The sequence below is a fragment of the Balaenoptera borealis genome (assembly GCF_965194805.1).
Source record: "Balaenoptera borealis genome assembly, chromosome: 6".
NCBI classification, from domain to species: domain Eukaryota; kingdom Metazoa; phylum Chordata; class Mammalia; order Artiodactyla; family Balaenopteridae; genus Balaenoptera; species Balaenoptera borealis.
Window position 1 is genome coordinate 7,213,323 of NC_138863.1, and position 17,678 is coordinate 7,231,000.

The window sequence follows — 17,678 nt, forward strand, 5'->3', positions numbered from 1 at the left end:
GACAGAGTTCTTGGCGTTGGATGGGAAAGTAGCTGGTGCCTTAGCCAGCTTGGGCTGCCATAACAGAATACCTCAGACTGGGTGGCTAACCCACAGACATTTATTCTCATAGTTCTGGGGGCTGGAAGTCCAAGATCAAGGTGCTGGCAGGGCTGGTTTCTGGTGAGGCCTCCCTCCTCGGTTTGCAGGTGGCCACCTTCTCACTGTGTCCTCACATGGTCTTTCCTCTGTGTATGTGCATCCCTTACACAGAGGTGTGAGGTGTCTGTTCCTCTTCTTGTAAGTTCACCAGTCATGTTGGATTAGGGGCCCACCCTTATGAGCGCATTAACTGTAATTACCTCTTCAAAGGCCCCATCTCCAAATGCAGTCACATTGGGGGTTAGAACTTCAACATATGAACTTTGGGGGACACAATTCAGTCCATAACAGGTGGGAAAACGCAGGCTACCTGACAAGATCCTTTCTGTACATCTGCTCAGACAAGAGCTTAGTCCCGGCCACTGCAGACAATCTGTCCTGGAAAGAACCTGGGATGCAGGCAGAGGTGAAGGTGCCTCCTGGGACCCTTAGGGGTAAGGGGATGCTTTTGCTTCCTGGCTCTGCCAATGACACACCAGACAACAACAGTAGTGAAGGGAGGTGGTGGGTAGCGTCTGTCCTCGGTCAGCCCGCTTTTGTCTCTGACCCCTGGTGACTCAGGCCACGCAACAGCATCATAATAAAGGTTATGGCATCAAAGACCGCCGTGAAGCATTGACACCAAGGTCAGGAAGCCGAAACCAATCCAAACCAGGATAGAATGACCACACACGGGGTCCATAGAGAATCCTGAATTGTAAGAAGGAGACGGTGCAGGTAAAGAACAAGGCAAAGGACTGTTCAGCCTTGAGCTTTGCTGATGCTGTAAGAAGGAAGGACCCATACCAATGGGGACATCAGGGTGGAGTGTGGAGGCCAATGACGTGAGCTGCCTGCCCGGACCATGAGGACCCGCGTCGGAAAATGAGATGCCACAGGCTGAACTGTCTTAGATCACAGGAAATTGTGGGTCAGTAAACTGAGTTCTTAACGGACAGCGCTCTTTGTGGGTTAGGGGCTGTTTTTTTCCCTTTTTTGATCAGAAGCAGACTTTTCTTGGTGTCCTGGCTTCCTCTTTCATCCCCTTGCTGATGGGTCAGGGGTCTCTTCTGTTTCTTCAAATGCACTGCTTGACTAGGGTGGTCCAGGTGGGCCTGACTCAGGGCCACTCCGGTCCCAAGGCTGCGTGAGGGCCCTGAACCCGAACAGCACCGAGGCCTGGGCTGCATCGGGAGAGGGGTCCTGGTTCTGTGCGTCTGTGGGGCATCTTCTGTTCCGTGGGGTGCGGGGCTGGCCTGGGGTCTGCAGGCTCGGAAGTTTCTGGACTCCCCCAGGGAGGGGGAGATGCTCACCGACCAAAGGTGAACCCTGTCAGCTCATGAGACTCTGTGGCGATGGTCTCAGCTGCAACTCCGGCGATTTCTCTGATACGTTGTTTCCTTTTTTTGGAGAAAAATCTAAGTTTACTGAGAAAAGTATAATCCAGTTCTTCCCAAGCCTGTGGGGAGACAGGCATGGCTTCTCATCCACAGGCCGGCGGGGGAAGCGGCGAGAACACGTGCGGAGCGCAGGAGCATCGAGCAGCCCCGGGGACTCCGGAACGCAAGGCTGTGTGGTTCTGGTCCACACGGCGGCCAGCAGGGTGGACTTAAGACTGTACACAGAAGCCTGCTCTGCCCCCACGTGACCCCTCTAGTGGCCTGGCCGCCAGGGCCCCTCCCCCAGCTTCCTCTCCACCACCCCCTCTCCCACCTCCACCTGGTGTCCACCCCCCTGCTCTGAACGGGTCATACTTTGGGACTCAGACCCAATGTCACCTCCTGGTACAGGCCCTCCTTGACCCCTCTGGCTGGAGCTCCATCCGTGAAGCACTTGAGGTCCTGTGAAGACGACACACAGATGTCGGATGGATTACGACCCCAGACATCTGTCTGCCAGGTGCTTTGAGATGGGCCGGCTCCAGCTGGGCCTTTCCTCTGGGGACTGTGGTCCTCGTCCTGCACACGTGGAAACACGCTTAGTGGGATGAAGCCATTCTCTGGCTAACTCCAAGGCCGAAGCCTTGACAGCTCTGCTCCTCAGCGGCCTGTGGTGGACACCAGGCCCAGCACAGCCCTCGCTGGCTGCAAAACCACCTGGACTGGCCCCTCGAAGAAAGGTCCAGAGCTGACCAGCTCTTACCCTTGGCAAAGAACCCAGGAGGGAGTTGGGCTGAGTAGTAGCGGGGTTGGAAAAAACCCAGGAAGCATATCATGACTGTTGGCAGATACCAAGCAGAATAATCCAGCACTAAGCACCGATGGGAGACCAAGCTGTGATTCAGAAAATTCGGGTCAGTCTAACCGAGCTCCCGAGGGTAACGGTCCCGCGTGAGCCCTGCAACCCGACGGTGGGCAATGCGGGGCCTTAGCCAGCCCGGCCGCAGAGCAGCAGCTGCTTTCACCAAGGAGGGATTCTCTGCAGTAAGTAACTCACACGCATACACTGACATATACGCACTCACGCACACACAGTCACACGCATACATACACACTCATGTGCTCACACACACACACACTGACATATACGCACTCACGCACACACAGTCACACGCGTACATACACACTCATGTGCTCACACACACACACTGCCATATACGCACTCACGCACACACAGTCACACGCGTACATACACACTCGTGCTCACACACACACACACTGACATATACGGACTCACGCACACACAGTCACACGCGTACATACACACTCTCATGTGCTCACACACACACACTGACATATACGCACTCACGCACACAGTCACACGCGTACATACACACTCTCATGTGCTCACACACACACACACTGACATATACGCACTCACGCACACAGTCACACGCGTACATACACACTCTCATGTGCTCACACACACACACACACACTGACATATACGCACTCACGCACACACAGTCACACGCATACATACACACTCTCGTGCTCACACACACACACTGACATATACGCACTCACGCACACACAGTCACGCGTACATACACACTCTCATGTGCTCACACACACACACTGACATATACGCACTCACGCACACACAGTCACACGCGTACATACACACTCATGTGCTCACACACACACACCGACATATACGCACTCACGTACACACAGTCACACGCGTACATACACACTCTCGTGCTCACACACACACACTGACATATACGCACTCACGTACACACAGTCACACGCGTATATACACACTCATGTGCTCACACACACACACACACTGACATATACGCACTCACGCAGTCACATACACACAGTCTCACGCGTACATACACACTCTCATGTGCTCACACACACACACACCAACATATATGCACTCACGCACACACAGTCACACGCATACATACTCTCGTGCTCACACACACACACACACTGACATATACGCACTCACGTACACACAGTCACACGCGTATATACACACTCATGTGCTCACACACACACACACTGACATATACGCACTCACGCAGTCACATACACACAGTCTCACGCGTACATACACACTCTCAGGTGCTCACACACACACACACACACAGACATATATACACTCACGCACTCACAGTCACACCCGTACATACACACTCTCATTTGCTCACACACACACACACACTGACATATACGCACTCACGCACACACAGTCACACGCATACATACACACTCTCATGTGCTCACACACACACACACACTGACATATACGCACTCACGCACACACAGTCACACGCGTACATACACACTCATGTGCTCGCACACGCCTCTTCCCGTCTGCTCGCAGCATCCCTCACACCCAGCGGGATGCATTTTACTCCCGTCTGCTCTGCCTTCACTGCCCTGGGATGGAAGCAGGGAGTTTGCTGTGTTCACGGAGGAGGAGTGCCGGGTGCCTGGACCAGTGCCCGTCAGCGTTTGCGGACGAATGAATGAACGAATGAGTGGATGAGTGAGCAGGCCCTGGATCCCTGTCGGCTCCACGCTCAGTGCAAAGGCTTGAATGACTGAGAGTAAAAATAATATTGATGAGGAAAAGACGACCATACTGATGTGGCAAATAATTTGACCAATAAAATAAAGACAAACACCCTGGAAAACAAAAATCCACGGATGACTAATCGCCTATAAACGGAGAAAGAGGGGGTGAGTTTGTGGTGAACGGGCACAGCCGGGATCAAGGAGCAGTGATTCAGGCCCAACGCCCGCTGCGTGTCAGCGGCTGAGAGGCCCGCCTGCCACTGCCCGGTGGCCCCCGACCCCCCGTCCTCCCGGCGATCAGGATGGTGGTGCTGTCGGGGCTCCGGGCGCCTCCCCGCGTGTGACCCCACAGCTGTGCCTCACAGGCGTTGCTCAGGGCGACGTGGCTTAGCAGACACGCCTTATCTGCGGGGCTGCGTCCTGGGCATGGTGGTGTTTTCCTCTCTTGGTATCTGCAACACTCGTCTGTCTCAGTTTGGGGTGTTTTGTTTTGTTTCTTTTAGCTATATTTGCTTAGAACTTGCAAGCTGTAATGGCCTGACATTTTCTTAAGAAACTTAAATTTAGCAGCAGGAAAGTGATTTGTTTTCAACATCTGTAACAGAGATGCTTCCAGGAACTTCCTGCCCAGCGCGGTCTCAGCCTTGCCAGGCAGGGCTTGGCTGGACGTTGGCAGGACAGAGGGTGGGGCCTTCCGTGCTGAGGCCTCAGCTCTGCCGTGAGTGAGGCCAGTGGGATGTGCCTTGTGTGGTTTCATATCTTTAAGCAGACCAAGCATCTGTGACCTGGGGACAGCTACAGAGAGGGCGCCAGCTCGTTTCAGTGCCTCGTCTCACTGTCTTGAGTGAGGCACAGACACTAGGGGACCGGTGGGCTCTCCCCTGATGGTGGCCCACGGTCTGTCATTTGTGGGCCACCCTGGAGTGAGCTCTGTGTGAACTTTCTCAGTGGTGCTGGGCAGTTTTATGCTGTTAAGCATCCCCAACTTACAAATATGTCGCTTATTTTAAAGTACTTTGCCAGGTTGGCTGTTTGTCCGAGCTTTGCAGGGAAGTGGCCAGGCCACCTGCAGACGCCGTCGAATCCCTGCTCTGCCTGCGTCTATGTCGGCAGGGGTGGGTACTGGTGGGCAGAGCCCAGAACTTGGAAAAACCTTGGGTTGAATCTTCTACCCTCCAGCAGTAACTTTGGGGCATTACTTAACCTCTGCATCTGTTTCCTGTTAGTGAAATGCGAACTTCTGTATGTCCTTCCTGGGGGACCAGTGAGGATGGAACGAGAAAGCGCCTTGTGTGTTTGGAACACATGCTGGTCCTCCCTCCCTCTTCCCTTCCCTGTCTCCCTTCCTTCCACCATCCTTCCTAGCCCCGGGAGCGCTAGCTTTCGTGGCCAGAGCCTGGAGCCCCGCCTGGGTCAGGGTTCTGGCCAGTGGGAGGATGGAGGAGCCCAAAGGGAGTGAGATGTGGGGTGGTCGGGACGCTGGGAAGGGACCAGGGCCCCCTACGCTCATCGCTGTCCCATCTCCCAGCCCTCCTCTGTCTGTCTGTGTTTGTTTCCTGGGGCTGCAGTAACAAATTACCATAAACTGGGTGGTAATTTATTCTCCCCCAGTTGTAGAGGCCAGAAGCCTGAAATCAGCGTGTTGGCAGTTCTGCCTCTTTCCGCTTCCGGTGGCTCCAGGTGTTCCTTGGCTTGAAGCAGCATCACTCCAGTCTCTTCCTGTGTCCTCACCTGGCCTTCTTCCCTGTGTGTCTGCCAGGTCTCCCTCTGCATCTCTCCTATAAGGACACCTGTCATTGGATTTAGACCCTCCATCCAGGATGGTCTCCTCACCTTGACATCCTTCACTTATATCCGCAAAGACCCTTTTGCCAAATAGGTTCGCATTCACAGGTGCTGGAGCTTAGCATGTGGACACAGCTTTGGGTGGGCGCACAGTTCATCCCACTACACTGTCCCTTCTGGGCAGCCACTGTGGGCCCAGACCTGAACCCACCCTAAGCTGAGGAACAGCAGAGAGAGATGGGGGAGAGGAAGGTGAGGGTGGTCCCAGGGTGGTCTCAAGAAGGGTCATGGGTTTGCTTGAGAGCGAGGAAGGAGGGTGAACCAGCAACTACTGCCCTCGCTTCACAGATGACACGTGAGGGAACAGAGGTCCGGTTACTTTGCTGTTGCATAGGCTCAATAATCAGGTGATAAGCATGATAGAGAATGAAGGCGCCTCCAAAAAGCTTATTAGATTATGGATTTCTTTCTCTTGTCTTCTTTCTCTCTTTTTCAAAATGAAAATTGCTTTATCGATTACATTATAAAATAAGACCATGAAAGAAACAATATATGCTCATTCTTCAATTTTTAGACAATTGAAAGGGTAAAAAGAAAAGAGTAAAAGTCACCCCCAAACTCCACCCCCTACTGACACCTGTGGTTGACATTATGGCCTGTTTCCTTCCAGACATTTTTCTGGGCGTGTAGAAGTGGGGTTCCTTCTACTGCTGACTCTCTCACCCATTCCGCAGCAGGAAACAGTCCTGAGTCACCCTTAGCAGCTGTCGGGAACCCAACGGATGGCTGGCCCCTCGTGTTTGACCTTGTTCCGTACTTGGACACGAGGCTATCTCCGGCTTCACTGTTGTGAGCGGGGCAAGCGGTCTTGGCCGCGGATGGCAGTGCCCTTGCCAACGCAGACCCCGACAGCAGCCTTCTTTCACTTTTAAAACCTTTGCATCTGGGGACTTCCCTGGCGGTCCAGTGGTTAGGACTCGGCACTTTCACTGCAGGGGGCACAGGTTTGATTCCTGGTCGGGGAACTAAGATCCCGCAAGCCGTGCATGGCGGCCAAAAAACTAAAATAAAATCAAACCTTTGCATCTGTCTGAGAGCGGTGGGAGATGAGTCCTGGGTGCTGACCACTGGCCCTCCTCACATCCCAGGCCATGTTCGAGCTGGTGACTTCCGAGGCCTCCTACTACAAAAGCCTGAACCTGCTGGTGTCCCACTTCATGGAGAACGAGCGCCTGAAGAAGATCCTGCACCCGTCCGAGGCGCACATCCTCTTCTCCAACGTGCTGGACGTCATGGCCGTCAGCGAGCGGTGAGCCTCCACCCCGGTCCTTGTGGGGCCCCTTCCTGTCCCTCCTCCTCGCCTGGGGCACGTCCGGGGCTGGTGGCACTGCCTGTTACTCTGGCTTCTCTGCTTTTGTATGTTTGGAATTTTCTGTAATAAGATATAACTAAATACATAAATCCAAAGATCTCCCAGCAGCGAGGCCCGTCGCACCGCCCTGGACAGGACTGCTGCCTGCAGGTCCCTCCCGGCCACGCAGGTGCTCCGTGTGTCTCCCACAGTCAGGCACATCGGTGGCGGGTGTCACGACCTGGTCCGGGGGTGTCCGTGTGAGCTGCTCTTTATCCTGATGTCACAAGGCCCTGGCTTGGTGTGTGTGGGGCCCGAGACCCTCTGAAGGCCAACGCGGAGCGCGGTCCTGGATTTACACTTTCTCTTCTCCGGTTGCGTGGTGTTTGCAAGAGTGTGTGGAGGTGGCGATTGGGACTGTACTTATACTTTGCCTAAAGAAGGATGGGATGAGCTTAAGTGGAGGAGGAATAGGCATCTATTGACTGATTATTGCAAAGAAAAAATGAACTCCAGTCATTCCGTTAGGATAAAAGATCCATTTACCCTTTTCACTGTAGCCTGGGGAGGTTTGCAGCTAAAAGTGCAGAACTCAGCTTTTATCAGCTGGTCCGACCCCGCCTGTTCAGATGTGAAATAGCACGCGGGCAGCAGCAAACCCACACCGTGTGTGGCTCTCCATGGACCCTCCTGAGTCGGTCCCCCTCCACATGGACACCCCACCTTCCCGTTTGCAGCCCCCAGATCCTCGTGGCAGCCCCCCACCTGGTAGGCTCAGGAAGGCGAGAGCTGACTGAGACCAGAGCAGCCTCAGAGACCCCTCGGTCTCTGCCGCTCACCCCCACTGGGGGAGGAGTGTCTATTTATTTTTGTATTTATTTATATTTTATTATGGAAAACCCTAAACATGCAGAAGTAGAGACACCGGTGTAGCGAGCCCACGCTTCAGCATCTAGGTTCACCCACGGGATCATTCTGAAGCAGATCCCCATCGTCATCTCACTTCATCTGTAAATGCACCAGTATGGATGTGAAAGTTGAGGTCTCTCCCTTTTAAAAATGCTCCTAATGTCACTACCCACCTAAAAAACTGAACAAGTAATTCCGCGATGTGACGGAATGTGCCCCCCTGGCTGGGACTGCCTCCTGTCGTGTTGGTTGGTTTGGTGGAGACATGCCCCGGGTCTCTGCAGCCAGCCGCCCCTAAGCCAGCCGCTGCCCGCCACAGGTTTCTCTTGGAGCTGGAGCGCCGGATGGAGGAGAACGTCGTCATCTCGGACGTGTGCGACATCGTGTACCTCTACGCCGCCGACCACTTCTCCGTCTACATCACCTACGTCAGCAACCAGACCTACCAGGAGAGGACCTACAAGCAGCTGCTGTGAGTAGGGCTGGGCGGCGGGGCCGTCGCACAGGCGTGGCCCCGGCGGCCCCCTCCTCTTGTGCTGACACTGAGCTGTGCTCCCTGGGTCTCTGCTTTCCCAGGACAGCGTCCAACTCCGGCACGTTCTGGGGCTTTTGGTGTCACTAGGGAAATGTTGACCCCGGGACAGTCAGCCGTGGCGCCCACTGGACCTGTGTCCAGATGGCCGTGCAGAGCTCTGTGAGGTTTAGAAAAGGGAGCTTGAGGCCAAGAGGACAACTCGAGGCCCAAGACGGCAGGAAAGTGGTTTGAACTAGAGACAAGGCAAGGGTTGGGGGGAAGGAGTCTTTTTGGTGGTTCTCCAGCAAAGCGCTTGAATTTACTAATCTGCCCATTTTGTAAACTTTCTTGGGGTTTCCGTCGATGAGAGAGTTTTTTCATTAACTTGCCTCTTTTGAATCCTTCACATTTCTGTACCACGTTTCAACCACAGTTTAACCAGTGATATGTTCTTAGCACACTCATGGGCACCAAAGGACTCTCCGAGTAGTGACCTCTGGACATTATACTTCGTTGGGTCTTTCCATCAAGCCGTGTAGTTCACTGGGGATGTTTTAAAGTTTGAGTATTCAGGGGTTTGGCTGTTTTACATTTGGGGTTTGAAACTGGGATTTGAGGGAATCGGGATGCCAGTTTTGAGGATGAACATTGAGAAGACAATCACACAGGAGAATAGGATTCTAGATGTTGCAGTGCCCAGGGGTCCACTGGTGTGGCCCGTGAGAGCAGACTCTCTGGGCCTGAGTGCCGTGTCCCTAGTGACGGGCAGTCCAGGGCCTGCGTCTGATCTCCAGCAGTGGTTCCCACTACTCAGCCCATCTGCAGACGAGACATCCCCACCTGGCAGGAGTAGCACAGGTTCTCCCTGTAGCCGTCTCCAGCCCGCTGCCTGCTGCTGTCATTACGTGGGTTTACCTTGCCACCGTTTCCTGCCGGGTAAATCATCGAATCCTGTGTCTGATTCATAGTCTTGGCCACGCAAGGAATTCTTGCCCTCCCACACACAGCATATTTTGCTAAGTCTTCATGGGCCTGGCGTGTGAAGTCACTATTGTTATTTGACTTGTACAATAACAGTTTATTTTCCATTTTTTTTTAAAAAAAAAAAAAGAGAAGGGAAGAAATCGATGCGTTTTCTGTGCTTGTGGGCTGTCTGGTTCTTAGGAGGCTGAGGATGGGGAGGAACCCCCTCCGATTTGCGCCTCCCACGAGCCAGAGACCTACTCTCTTGTCTGTGTCCCCAGCCAGGAGAAGGCAGCCTTTCGGGAGCTGATCGCGCAGCTGGAGCTGGACCCCAAGTGCAGGGGGCTGCCCCTCTCCTCCTTCCTCATCCTGCCTTTCCAGAGGATCACGCGCCTCAAGCTGTTGGTCCAGGTACCGGCCTCTCTCCCCTGACGCACACTTCTCCTGCTGCAGGCTGTTTCCTTTGGTCATTCCAGGCTGGCTTTCCATTTCCAGAAGTCCATTTGTTCCACAAATCCTAATTAAGCTCTTACTGTGTGCCAAGTAGTGGGGACTCAGCCCCTGCTTCCACAGAGCCACATTCTGGGGGAGGGTGGGGAGAGATCGACACACACACACACACAACCAGGAAGTGGTCATGGCTGAGGATGGTGAAACAGAGTGACATGATGGTGGTGACTGCCTGCCCGCTGCCATTTGGGGGATCAGGAAAGACTCTCGGATGAGTGACATTTAAGCTAAGACTTGGCTGACAGGGAGGAGCCATTCATCTGACAGGGAGCTGCTTATGCAAAGGCCCCGGGGCAGCAAGGTTCACAGACAGGGCAGCCAGCGGTGAGCTGGGGGAACATGATGGGAATGAGTGTGCAGATGTGGGCAGAGGCTGATCAGGGGCCTAAGGAGCCAGGTAGGACATTGGGTTCTATCCTCAATGTGATGGAGAGTCATTCCATCTAGTTGACGCTGGTAAGAGCTCAAAGCAGCTGCCGTGTGGAGGGTGTCGGGCAGGAGGGCAAGAGTGGAAATGGGAGAAGGGGTTAAGGAGCAATTCAAGAAAGAAAGGTGGGTTCGTGGAGGTTGGGGTGGGAGATCCTGGGGGGAAATCAGTGGACTGAGCTGTGCGCTTGCTACTGTGGAGAGAAAGGGAAGGAGACTCTTTGGTTTGAGCAGCTCAGGTGCTGGTGCTGTTTCCCGAGACGGGGAGGGCGGGGTTCAGTGTTGGACCAGCTGAGCTTGGGAGGACTTTGAGCCATTGCATATCCAAGTTTAAAGTCAAAGGGAGAAGTCAGGGTGCAAGCCCTCGGCATCAAGGTGGTATTTAATAGGAGAGACCACCAAGGATGGAGAGAAAGGGGTCCCAAGACCCAGCCTCGGGACATCGTGCCCGAGAAGGAACGCGGCGAGGGAAGAGGCAGGCCAAGAGAGCTGGAGACGGGGGAGCCTGCAGAGGGTGAGATTTCCCGAAAGGGGGTCTGCAAGAGTCAAGCAAGACAGGGCGGAGAGCCCTAGTGCCTGCCGCGTGCTGGTGGGTAGAGGGAACCCCCGGGCCACCAGGCAGATGAAGTGGGTGGTGTGGATCCAGCTGTGGCTCAGAAAGGAATGGGCTGAGATGGTGACCTGTGACCCACAGTTAGGGGAGGTCAGAGGTCAAACAGGCGGGAGGCCAAAGGCCACGGGCAGCTAGTTCCACGGGAGAAGGGCAGTATCGGAAAGGAGAGGTCGGAGCCTGGGAGGAAGGGGCTCTCGGAGGCCTAGGACCAAAGAAACCCGAGTCAAAAGAAGCCCAGACAGGGGGCAGTGGGGGGAGGTCCATGGCACGGTAGGAGATCAGCTGGGACCAGCCCAAGTCATAGGACACCGCGACTGAAGGGGTTGCATGTGAATTTTTTAAACTTGGAAACAATGAAACAGAAGACAGTAACATTTCCTAATTATGCAGAGAAAAAAATTTATAGGAAAAGAGTATATAGTGATATATGAAAAGTCTTAACTTTTGGATGATAAAAACGAACAAAACTAAGATCAAGACCTATCTTAATGTTGTCGCGAGGAGAACGGTGGCATGGGGTGGAGGGTGCGGGCAGGGGGACTGAGGTTCAGAGGCAGCGTGTCCGTGGGGTGAACGTGGGCGGGGTGCTCCAGGTAGACCCGCCAGTTACCGCAGAAGGTAGGGAGGGGCCACCAGAGAGGAGGCCAGCGTGGAGGGCTCGTGCACCAGGCTGAAGAAGCCACGCCATCCTCTGCCTGAGGCCAGGAGCAGGACCTGGTCAGATGGGGTTTCATCCCAATGAGAAGAGGTGGAGCCTGAGCCATCCTGTTGGCTGGGAGCTGGATTTGGGAGCCGGGGGATGGTTACGGGCAGGGTTGGTGACCCCACGATGGTGGTGGGGGGAGGGTAAGGAGGCATTGGAGCCGACTGCGTGTGTCTGGCTTGGCTGGCAGGCAGAGGCGGGGCAGGTGACCGCACAGGGGAGGCTGGGGGCCTGCAGCTGGGGGACGTCCAGAGGCGGGAGGGATCTGGGTGTGGCCTGGAGCTCAGGAGAGAGTGGAAAGGATGTCCAACCCTGGTGTCTGGGTGGCAGCAGGTGGCCGGGGACGTTCGTGCCACCACATGGGGCAGCTGGGGGCAGGTGAGCTGTGCTCAGACGCACCCAATCCTCTTCATGGAACGAGAGCAGATCAGAAATACGGGCACGGGGCGAACTGTGAGGCAGAAACCAGTGCAAACACTGTAATCTATAGGCGAAACTCAAGAAAATCCAGCTACTGGAAAAAAGACATCTTTATCAATAAGACCCGAGTTAACGAAGCCTCGGGGTCGCTGCTACTTGGCTTCCGACGGCAGCCCCACTGACGCTGCAAGCATTGCACCCGCCTCGGGGACAGCCAGCCCTGAGCCACCCTTCCCTCACCGTCGGACCTCGCCCTCCCCCTTCCCCACCGCACTTGGTTGCCCCCTTTGCTTCGGTCTTCGCTGTAAGGAGACTGGGGCTCGGGTTTGGCCCTCGTAGTTAGTCCTCGTGCAGACCTTGACTCGTGGTTATCACCTTAGAGCCGGGCAAGGCTTGTGTGCGATGCTCGGCCCTCGGCTGGTGGAAGGTTCTCCCGCCCTCAGTCCGTAACTGGTGGGGCTCTTTGCTCCCGGCTGTTGCAGCAACACGAGGCTGTTCGGACCAGTGCAGCAGGGAGGCTGCCACTGCCAAAGGGGGCGGAGAGGGGAGGAATGGCTGTACGTGACGAAACTAAATGCAGACTTTGCCTGTGCTCAGAACATCCTGAAGAGGGTGGAAGAGAGGTCTGAGCGGGAAGGCACTGCTTTGGATGCCCACAAGGAGCTGGAGCTGGTGAGTTGTGCCTCCTCTTCCCACGTTTCCGGTCAGCTGTCTTCCTCCTCTAGCCCCGCCTTCCCGTCCCGCCCCCTCCTGTGCCCCTGTGTCTCTGGAAGATGCAAATTCATTTTAATAGTTGGCAATCCAGAGAAGTCACCGGGTCCAAAAAATAAGTCGGGTGGGCTTCCTTCTCACCCCAGGCTGCTGACGTGCGGGGTGGACCAGGCCGGCCGGGCGCTCTTGACCTGCAGACATGTTCATGGACCCTCCCGCCAACCCCGCTCTGCGGCCACCCACAGGCCCAGGCACTCCCCGCAGCAGCCCTCGGAGGCCCCACGCTTGTCCTTACCTGTTTCCAGTGTCAAAAGCCATGGCTCTTGCCTCCCTTGCCGCGCTCTGAGGCCGGCTCTGGCTCTTCTTGGGCCCTGATGCAGCTCTGCCCTGTGCGCCTCTCCGACCCCCCGATCCCGCCTCTCCCGGCCCTCGAGCTGCACCTCTCCTGTCCCCGCGAGAGGACTCCCCGGCCCTGCCAAGCCTGGGCTCTTCCTGCCCAGGAGTGGAGAAGGCATCTCCGCTCCTGATCCTCGGAGAGAAGAGGTTCCTCCTGGAAGCTGCCGGCAGAGCAGGGGCTGTGCGGGAGGGGTCAGTGAACGTGTCGGTTCCCACGTGTTTGTCTTAAAGCAGCGCTGTCTCGTGTGTTTGGCTCCAGTGTGTCCGCTTGAGCTGCGAGCCCACTCCTGGCAGCTGTGCAGGGGCCACTCTTTCGTGCCGGTGACCCTGAAACGGACGAGAGCCTGGTGTTGGGAAGTCCTTTCCACTCAGTGTACCAGTGGCAGCAGCTTAGTAAAAGGACAAGCCCCAGTGGGCGTCAGGTGGTGGTTCTAAGCCACGGTGAGCCACGTGGAGCCATGAGGACTTCATAGCTTAATGCAGTCTTTTCCCCCCCAGGGGCCTCTCCTCGCATCCCTCACTCAGGCCAGTTGGCCTCCAAAATCCTTCTGGCAATTATACCCTTTGGATACTGGGTAAAACAGCACTCCCCTCCCAGCCTAGTTGGGGAAAGGCTGGAGCCTCGAGCAGGCTGGTCAGGGAGGGTCAGTGACCTGCCAGCCAGGCTGTATCTCTCGGGACCCTCTGCCCACCCCTGGAACGCACACACCTGATCAGGTGGGAGCTTCATTCTGGCCCCCACTGGGCAGCCGGCCACACTGGGCCCCAAGGGGTCTCAGGGCACCGGCAAGTGTTTTCTGTTTTCAAGTTCTTTTCTGTTTTCATCTCCTTTCCATTTCCCAGGTATACGCTTGCTTCTCATTATTTATCTTTTTAAATAAAGGTGGGTTGTTTTCCCTTAATTTTTAAAAATGATGCTGAATGCAAACAAGTCCACAAACTGTTCATAAGCAAAAAGAAGATGGTAGAGATCAGCAGTTCTCCCACACCCCACTGCCCACATGCTGGCGCCTGCCCTTCCAGACCCCTTTCCAAACAGATGCCTGCACACACAACTGTATTCTTTACAGGTGGGCTTGTGGTTTATGAGCTGGCCTTTCCCTCCATTTTAGTGCATGTAAAATTATTGCACTTCTTCATGATTTCAGAGTACAGGGTTATGTGGATTGATGAGCGTTAATCAACCCCTGTTGACGGACATTTAGGTTGAGGACAGTTTTTCTCGCTCTGAACGCCACTGCAGGGGACATCCTAGTACGCATGTCTTTGGGCTCGTTCCTAGATGCTGAGTGCCTGCTGGGTGCCGGGCCCTGTTCTAGATCCTGTGCAGATATCGTCTCTCAGAATGAGTCCCCGGAAGTCCCAGAAAATGTGGTTTCATTCGGCCCCTTGGTACCTGGGTTGCCTCCCAGGAAGGTGGGGGGACTCTGTGCTCCCCCCACAGTGTGTGACGGATCCTGACCTCCAGACCTTGGGCATTTCCAGTCTGACAGATGAGAAAGGACGTCTTCTGGTCGAAATTTGCTCTCTTAGGTGACATGAGGGGTCGGCATCGATTTACGTGTTCTCTGGAGTTCACGTCCCAGCAAAGACAAGGCCCTGATTTTCTACACTGGAACTGAGACCCAGTTGAGACGGACCAGCTGTGGCCTGAGTGGGCCGAAGGAAGTGGCCAGAGACAGCTGGCTGCGGGTGGCCTGATGTGTCCTCCTTCTCGTCCCAGGTGGTAAAAGCATGCAACGAGGGCGTCAGGAAAATGAGCCGCACGGAGCAAATGATCAGCATTCAGAAGAAGATGGAGTTTAAGATCAAGGTGAGCCCAGGCCCAGCCACATGTCCCCGCCCCAGCCCGGCTGTCCTGGAGCATTGGTCACTGGCCGGGCTCGCTGAATGGCCACCCTTGGGTCTCAGCACAGTATCACCTCCACCGAGGCCTTCCTTGACCCCTTAGCTGAAGGCCCCACCTGCCCCCAGTCACCGGACCATCACACTGGCCTAGACCAGGGGTCCCCAACCCCCGGGCCGCAGACCGGTAAGGGTCTGCAGTCTGTTAGGAACCGCGCCGCAGAGCAGGAGGTGAGCGGCGGGCGAGCAAGCGGAGCTTCATCTGCTGCTCCCCATGGCTCCCCACGGCTCCCCACGGATCCCCATGGCTCCCCATGGCTCCCCATGGTTCCCCATCGCTCCCCATTTCTCCCCATCTCTCCCCATCGCTCCCCATGGCTCCCCATGGCTCCCCATCTCTCCCCATCTCTCCCCATCGCTCCCCATGGCTCCCCATCTCTCCCCATGGCTCCCCATCTCTCCCCATCGCTCCCCATTTCTCCCTATGGCTCCCCATGGCTCCCCGTCGCTCCCCATCGCTCCCCGTCGCTCCCTGTCGCTCCCCATCGCTCCCCATGGCTCCCCATCTCTCCCCATCTCTCCCCATGGCTCCCCATCTCTCCCCACGGATCCCCATGGCTCCCCATGGCTCCCCATGGTTCCCCATCTCTCCCCATCTCTCCCCATGGCTCCCCATCTCTCCCCATGGCTCCCCATCTCTCCCCATCTCTCCCCATCTCTCCCCATCTCTCCCCATCGCTCCCCATGGCTCCCCATGGCTCCCCATCTCTCCCCATCTCTCCCCATCACTCCCCATGGCTCCCCATGGCTCCCCATTTCTCCCCATGGCTCCCCATGGCTCCCCATCTCTCCCCATCTCTCCCCATGGCTCCCCATCGCTCCCCATCGCTCCCCATCGCTCGCACTACCGCCTGAGCCATCCCACCACCCACCCCCATCTGTAGAAAAGTTGTCTTCCGTGAAACCGGCCCCTGGTGCCAAAACGGTTGGGGACCGCTGGCCTAGACTGTCTCCTGCAGGGAGTCGGGAGCTGCCTGCTCTCACTTACTGGCTGTGTGACCTTGTACAGTCAGCTCACATGAAGAATGTGACATGGACTGCTCCAGGGATTCCTAAATGTGGGCAATTTGAAAATCTGACACAAGCTACCGACCTTTCCCCCAACTTTGTGTAAAGCCTCAGGCATTAGTGACCCTAAGGGCCCCGAGGGCTTGGGTTTCTGGGGTTTTGGGCACATGAGTGCACGGTACCTGCCGAGGGTCCCTGAGGTCATGCTGGGTTTGGGAGCTGAGCCCCAGCTGAGGATGCAGACCTCCAGGCCCCCCACGTAGCTCCACCTGTGGGCCGCGTGCTGGGTGCTGGGTGCCTGCCCCAGAGCCACAGTGTGGAGACCTGCCAGCCCAGTCTCCTCGCCCTGTGGGACCCAGTTCTCCCCTCTCTCCTGTGAACTTGGCCTCTCCTCTGATCCTGCATCACACAGGCTGAGCCTAGTAGGAGGATGACAACACACATACACACACAGAGGCACCCACGTGTACACACTCACACGTGAGTACAGACACATACAGGACACGTGGACACACTTAGGCGTGAGCACACATACATAAGAGCACACGTAGATACACAGACAACAGACAGACACACACCTGCCCACTCAGGCACACGTGCGCATGCACACACACACGCCCTTCCCACGTTTGCCCAGCACCCGTCCGTCCCTCCCGCCAGCACCACGCGTGTCCTGGGCCCAGCGCGGGCCTCACACACCATTACTCGCGGTCATCACTCCAGTCAGCGCGAGGGGAGCCTGGGGCGGGGGGCGCGGAGGGGCACAGCCGTTCTGATGCTGTCCCCCCTCACGCAGTCGGTGCCCATCATCTCCCACTCCCGCTGGCTGCTGAAGCAGGGCGAGCTGCAGCAGATGTCAGGCCCCAAGACATCCCGGACCCTGCGGACCAAGAAACTCTTCCGGGAAATTTACCTCTTCCTCTTCAACGACCTGCTGGTGATCTGCCGGCAGATTCCGGGGTGAGCGGCAGGCAGGAAGGATGGGGGGTCGACACGGCCTGGGGGCGGCGGGCGCGGTGGTGGGATGTTGCCCAGGCTCTGGATCCGCTTTGAAGGCCTGCTCCGTTCTGGTCCAGCCTTGGGCCTTTGGGCAGGTGTATTTCAACGCCCTGAGCTTCCGTTTCCCCTCCTGTCTAGCGGGGGCTGTACCCCTAAGGACGGGGAGAGTCCAGCTCAGTGCCTGACGCCTGGGGCGGGCTTGGCAGAGCGGCCACTGCCGTGTCATGGGTGCTGACCCCTCGTCCGCCGTCCACACTGTGGAGGGCGGGGGCCAGGGGTGAGGGGGACCGGCGGTCAGGTGGGGGGCTTCCGGAAGGAGGTGAGGAGTGGCAGCAGTGGGGCCGGCCCCGCTGGCCAGGGTAGAGCGTTTC

General features: G+C 56.3%; 1 protein-coding gene across 2 annotated transcripts in view; it reads left to right on the forward strand.

The window, feature by feature from the left end:
• LOC309630872 (ephexin-1-like) overlaps positions 1-17,678 on the forward strand; it is a 43,797-nt gene that overhangs the window by 21,818 nt on the left and 4,301 nt on the right. The window contains exons 4-9 of one of the 2 annotated variants that reach the window (XM_082396674.1): positions 7,028-7,188; positions 8,459-8,611; positions 9,898-10,027; positions 12,886-12,960; positions 15,119-15,208; positions 17,105-17,268. In XM_082396674.1, coding sequence (XP_082252800.1) covers positions 7,028-7,188; positions 8,459-8,611; positions 9,898-10,027; positions 12,886-12,960; positions 15,119-15,208; positions 17,105-17,268 — 773 coding nt within the window. The remainder of the gene's footprint in view (positions 1-7,027; positions 7,189-8,458; positions 8,612-9,897; positions 10,028-12,885; positions 12,961-15,118; positions 15,209-17,104; positions 17,269-17,678) is intronic. The other variant, XM_082396675.1, reaches the window with a different exon arrangement.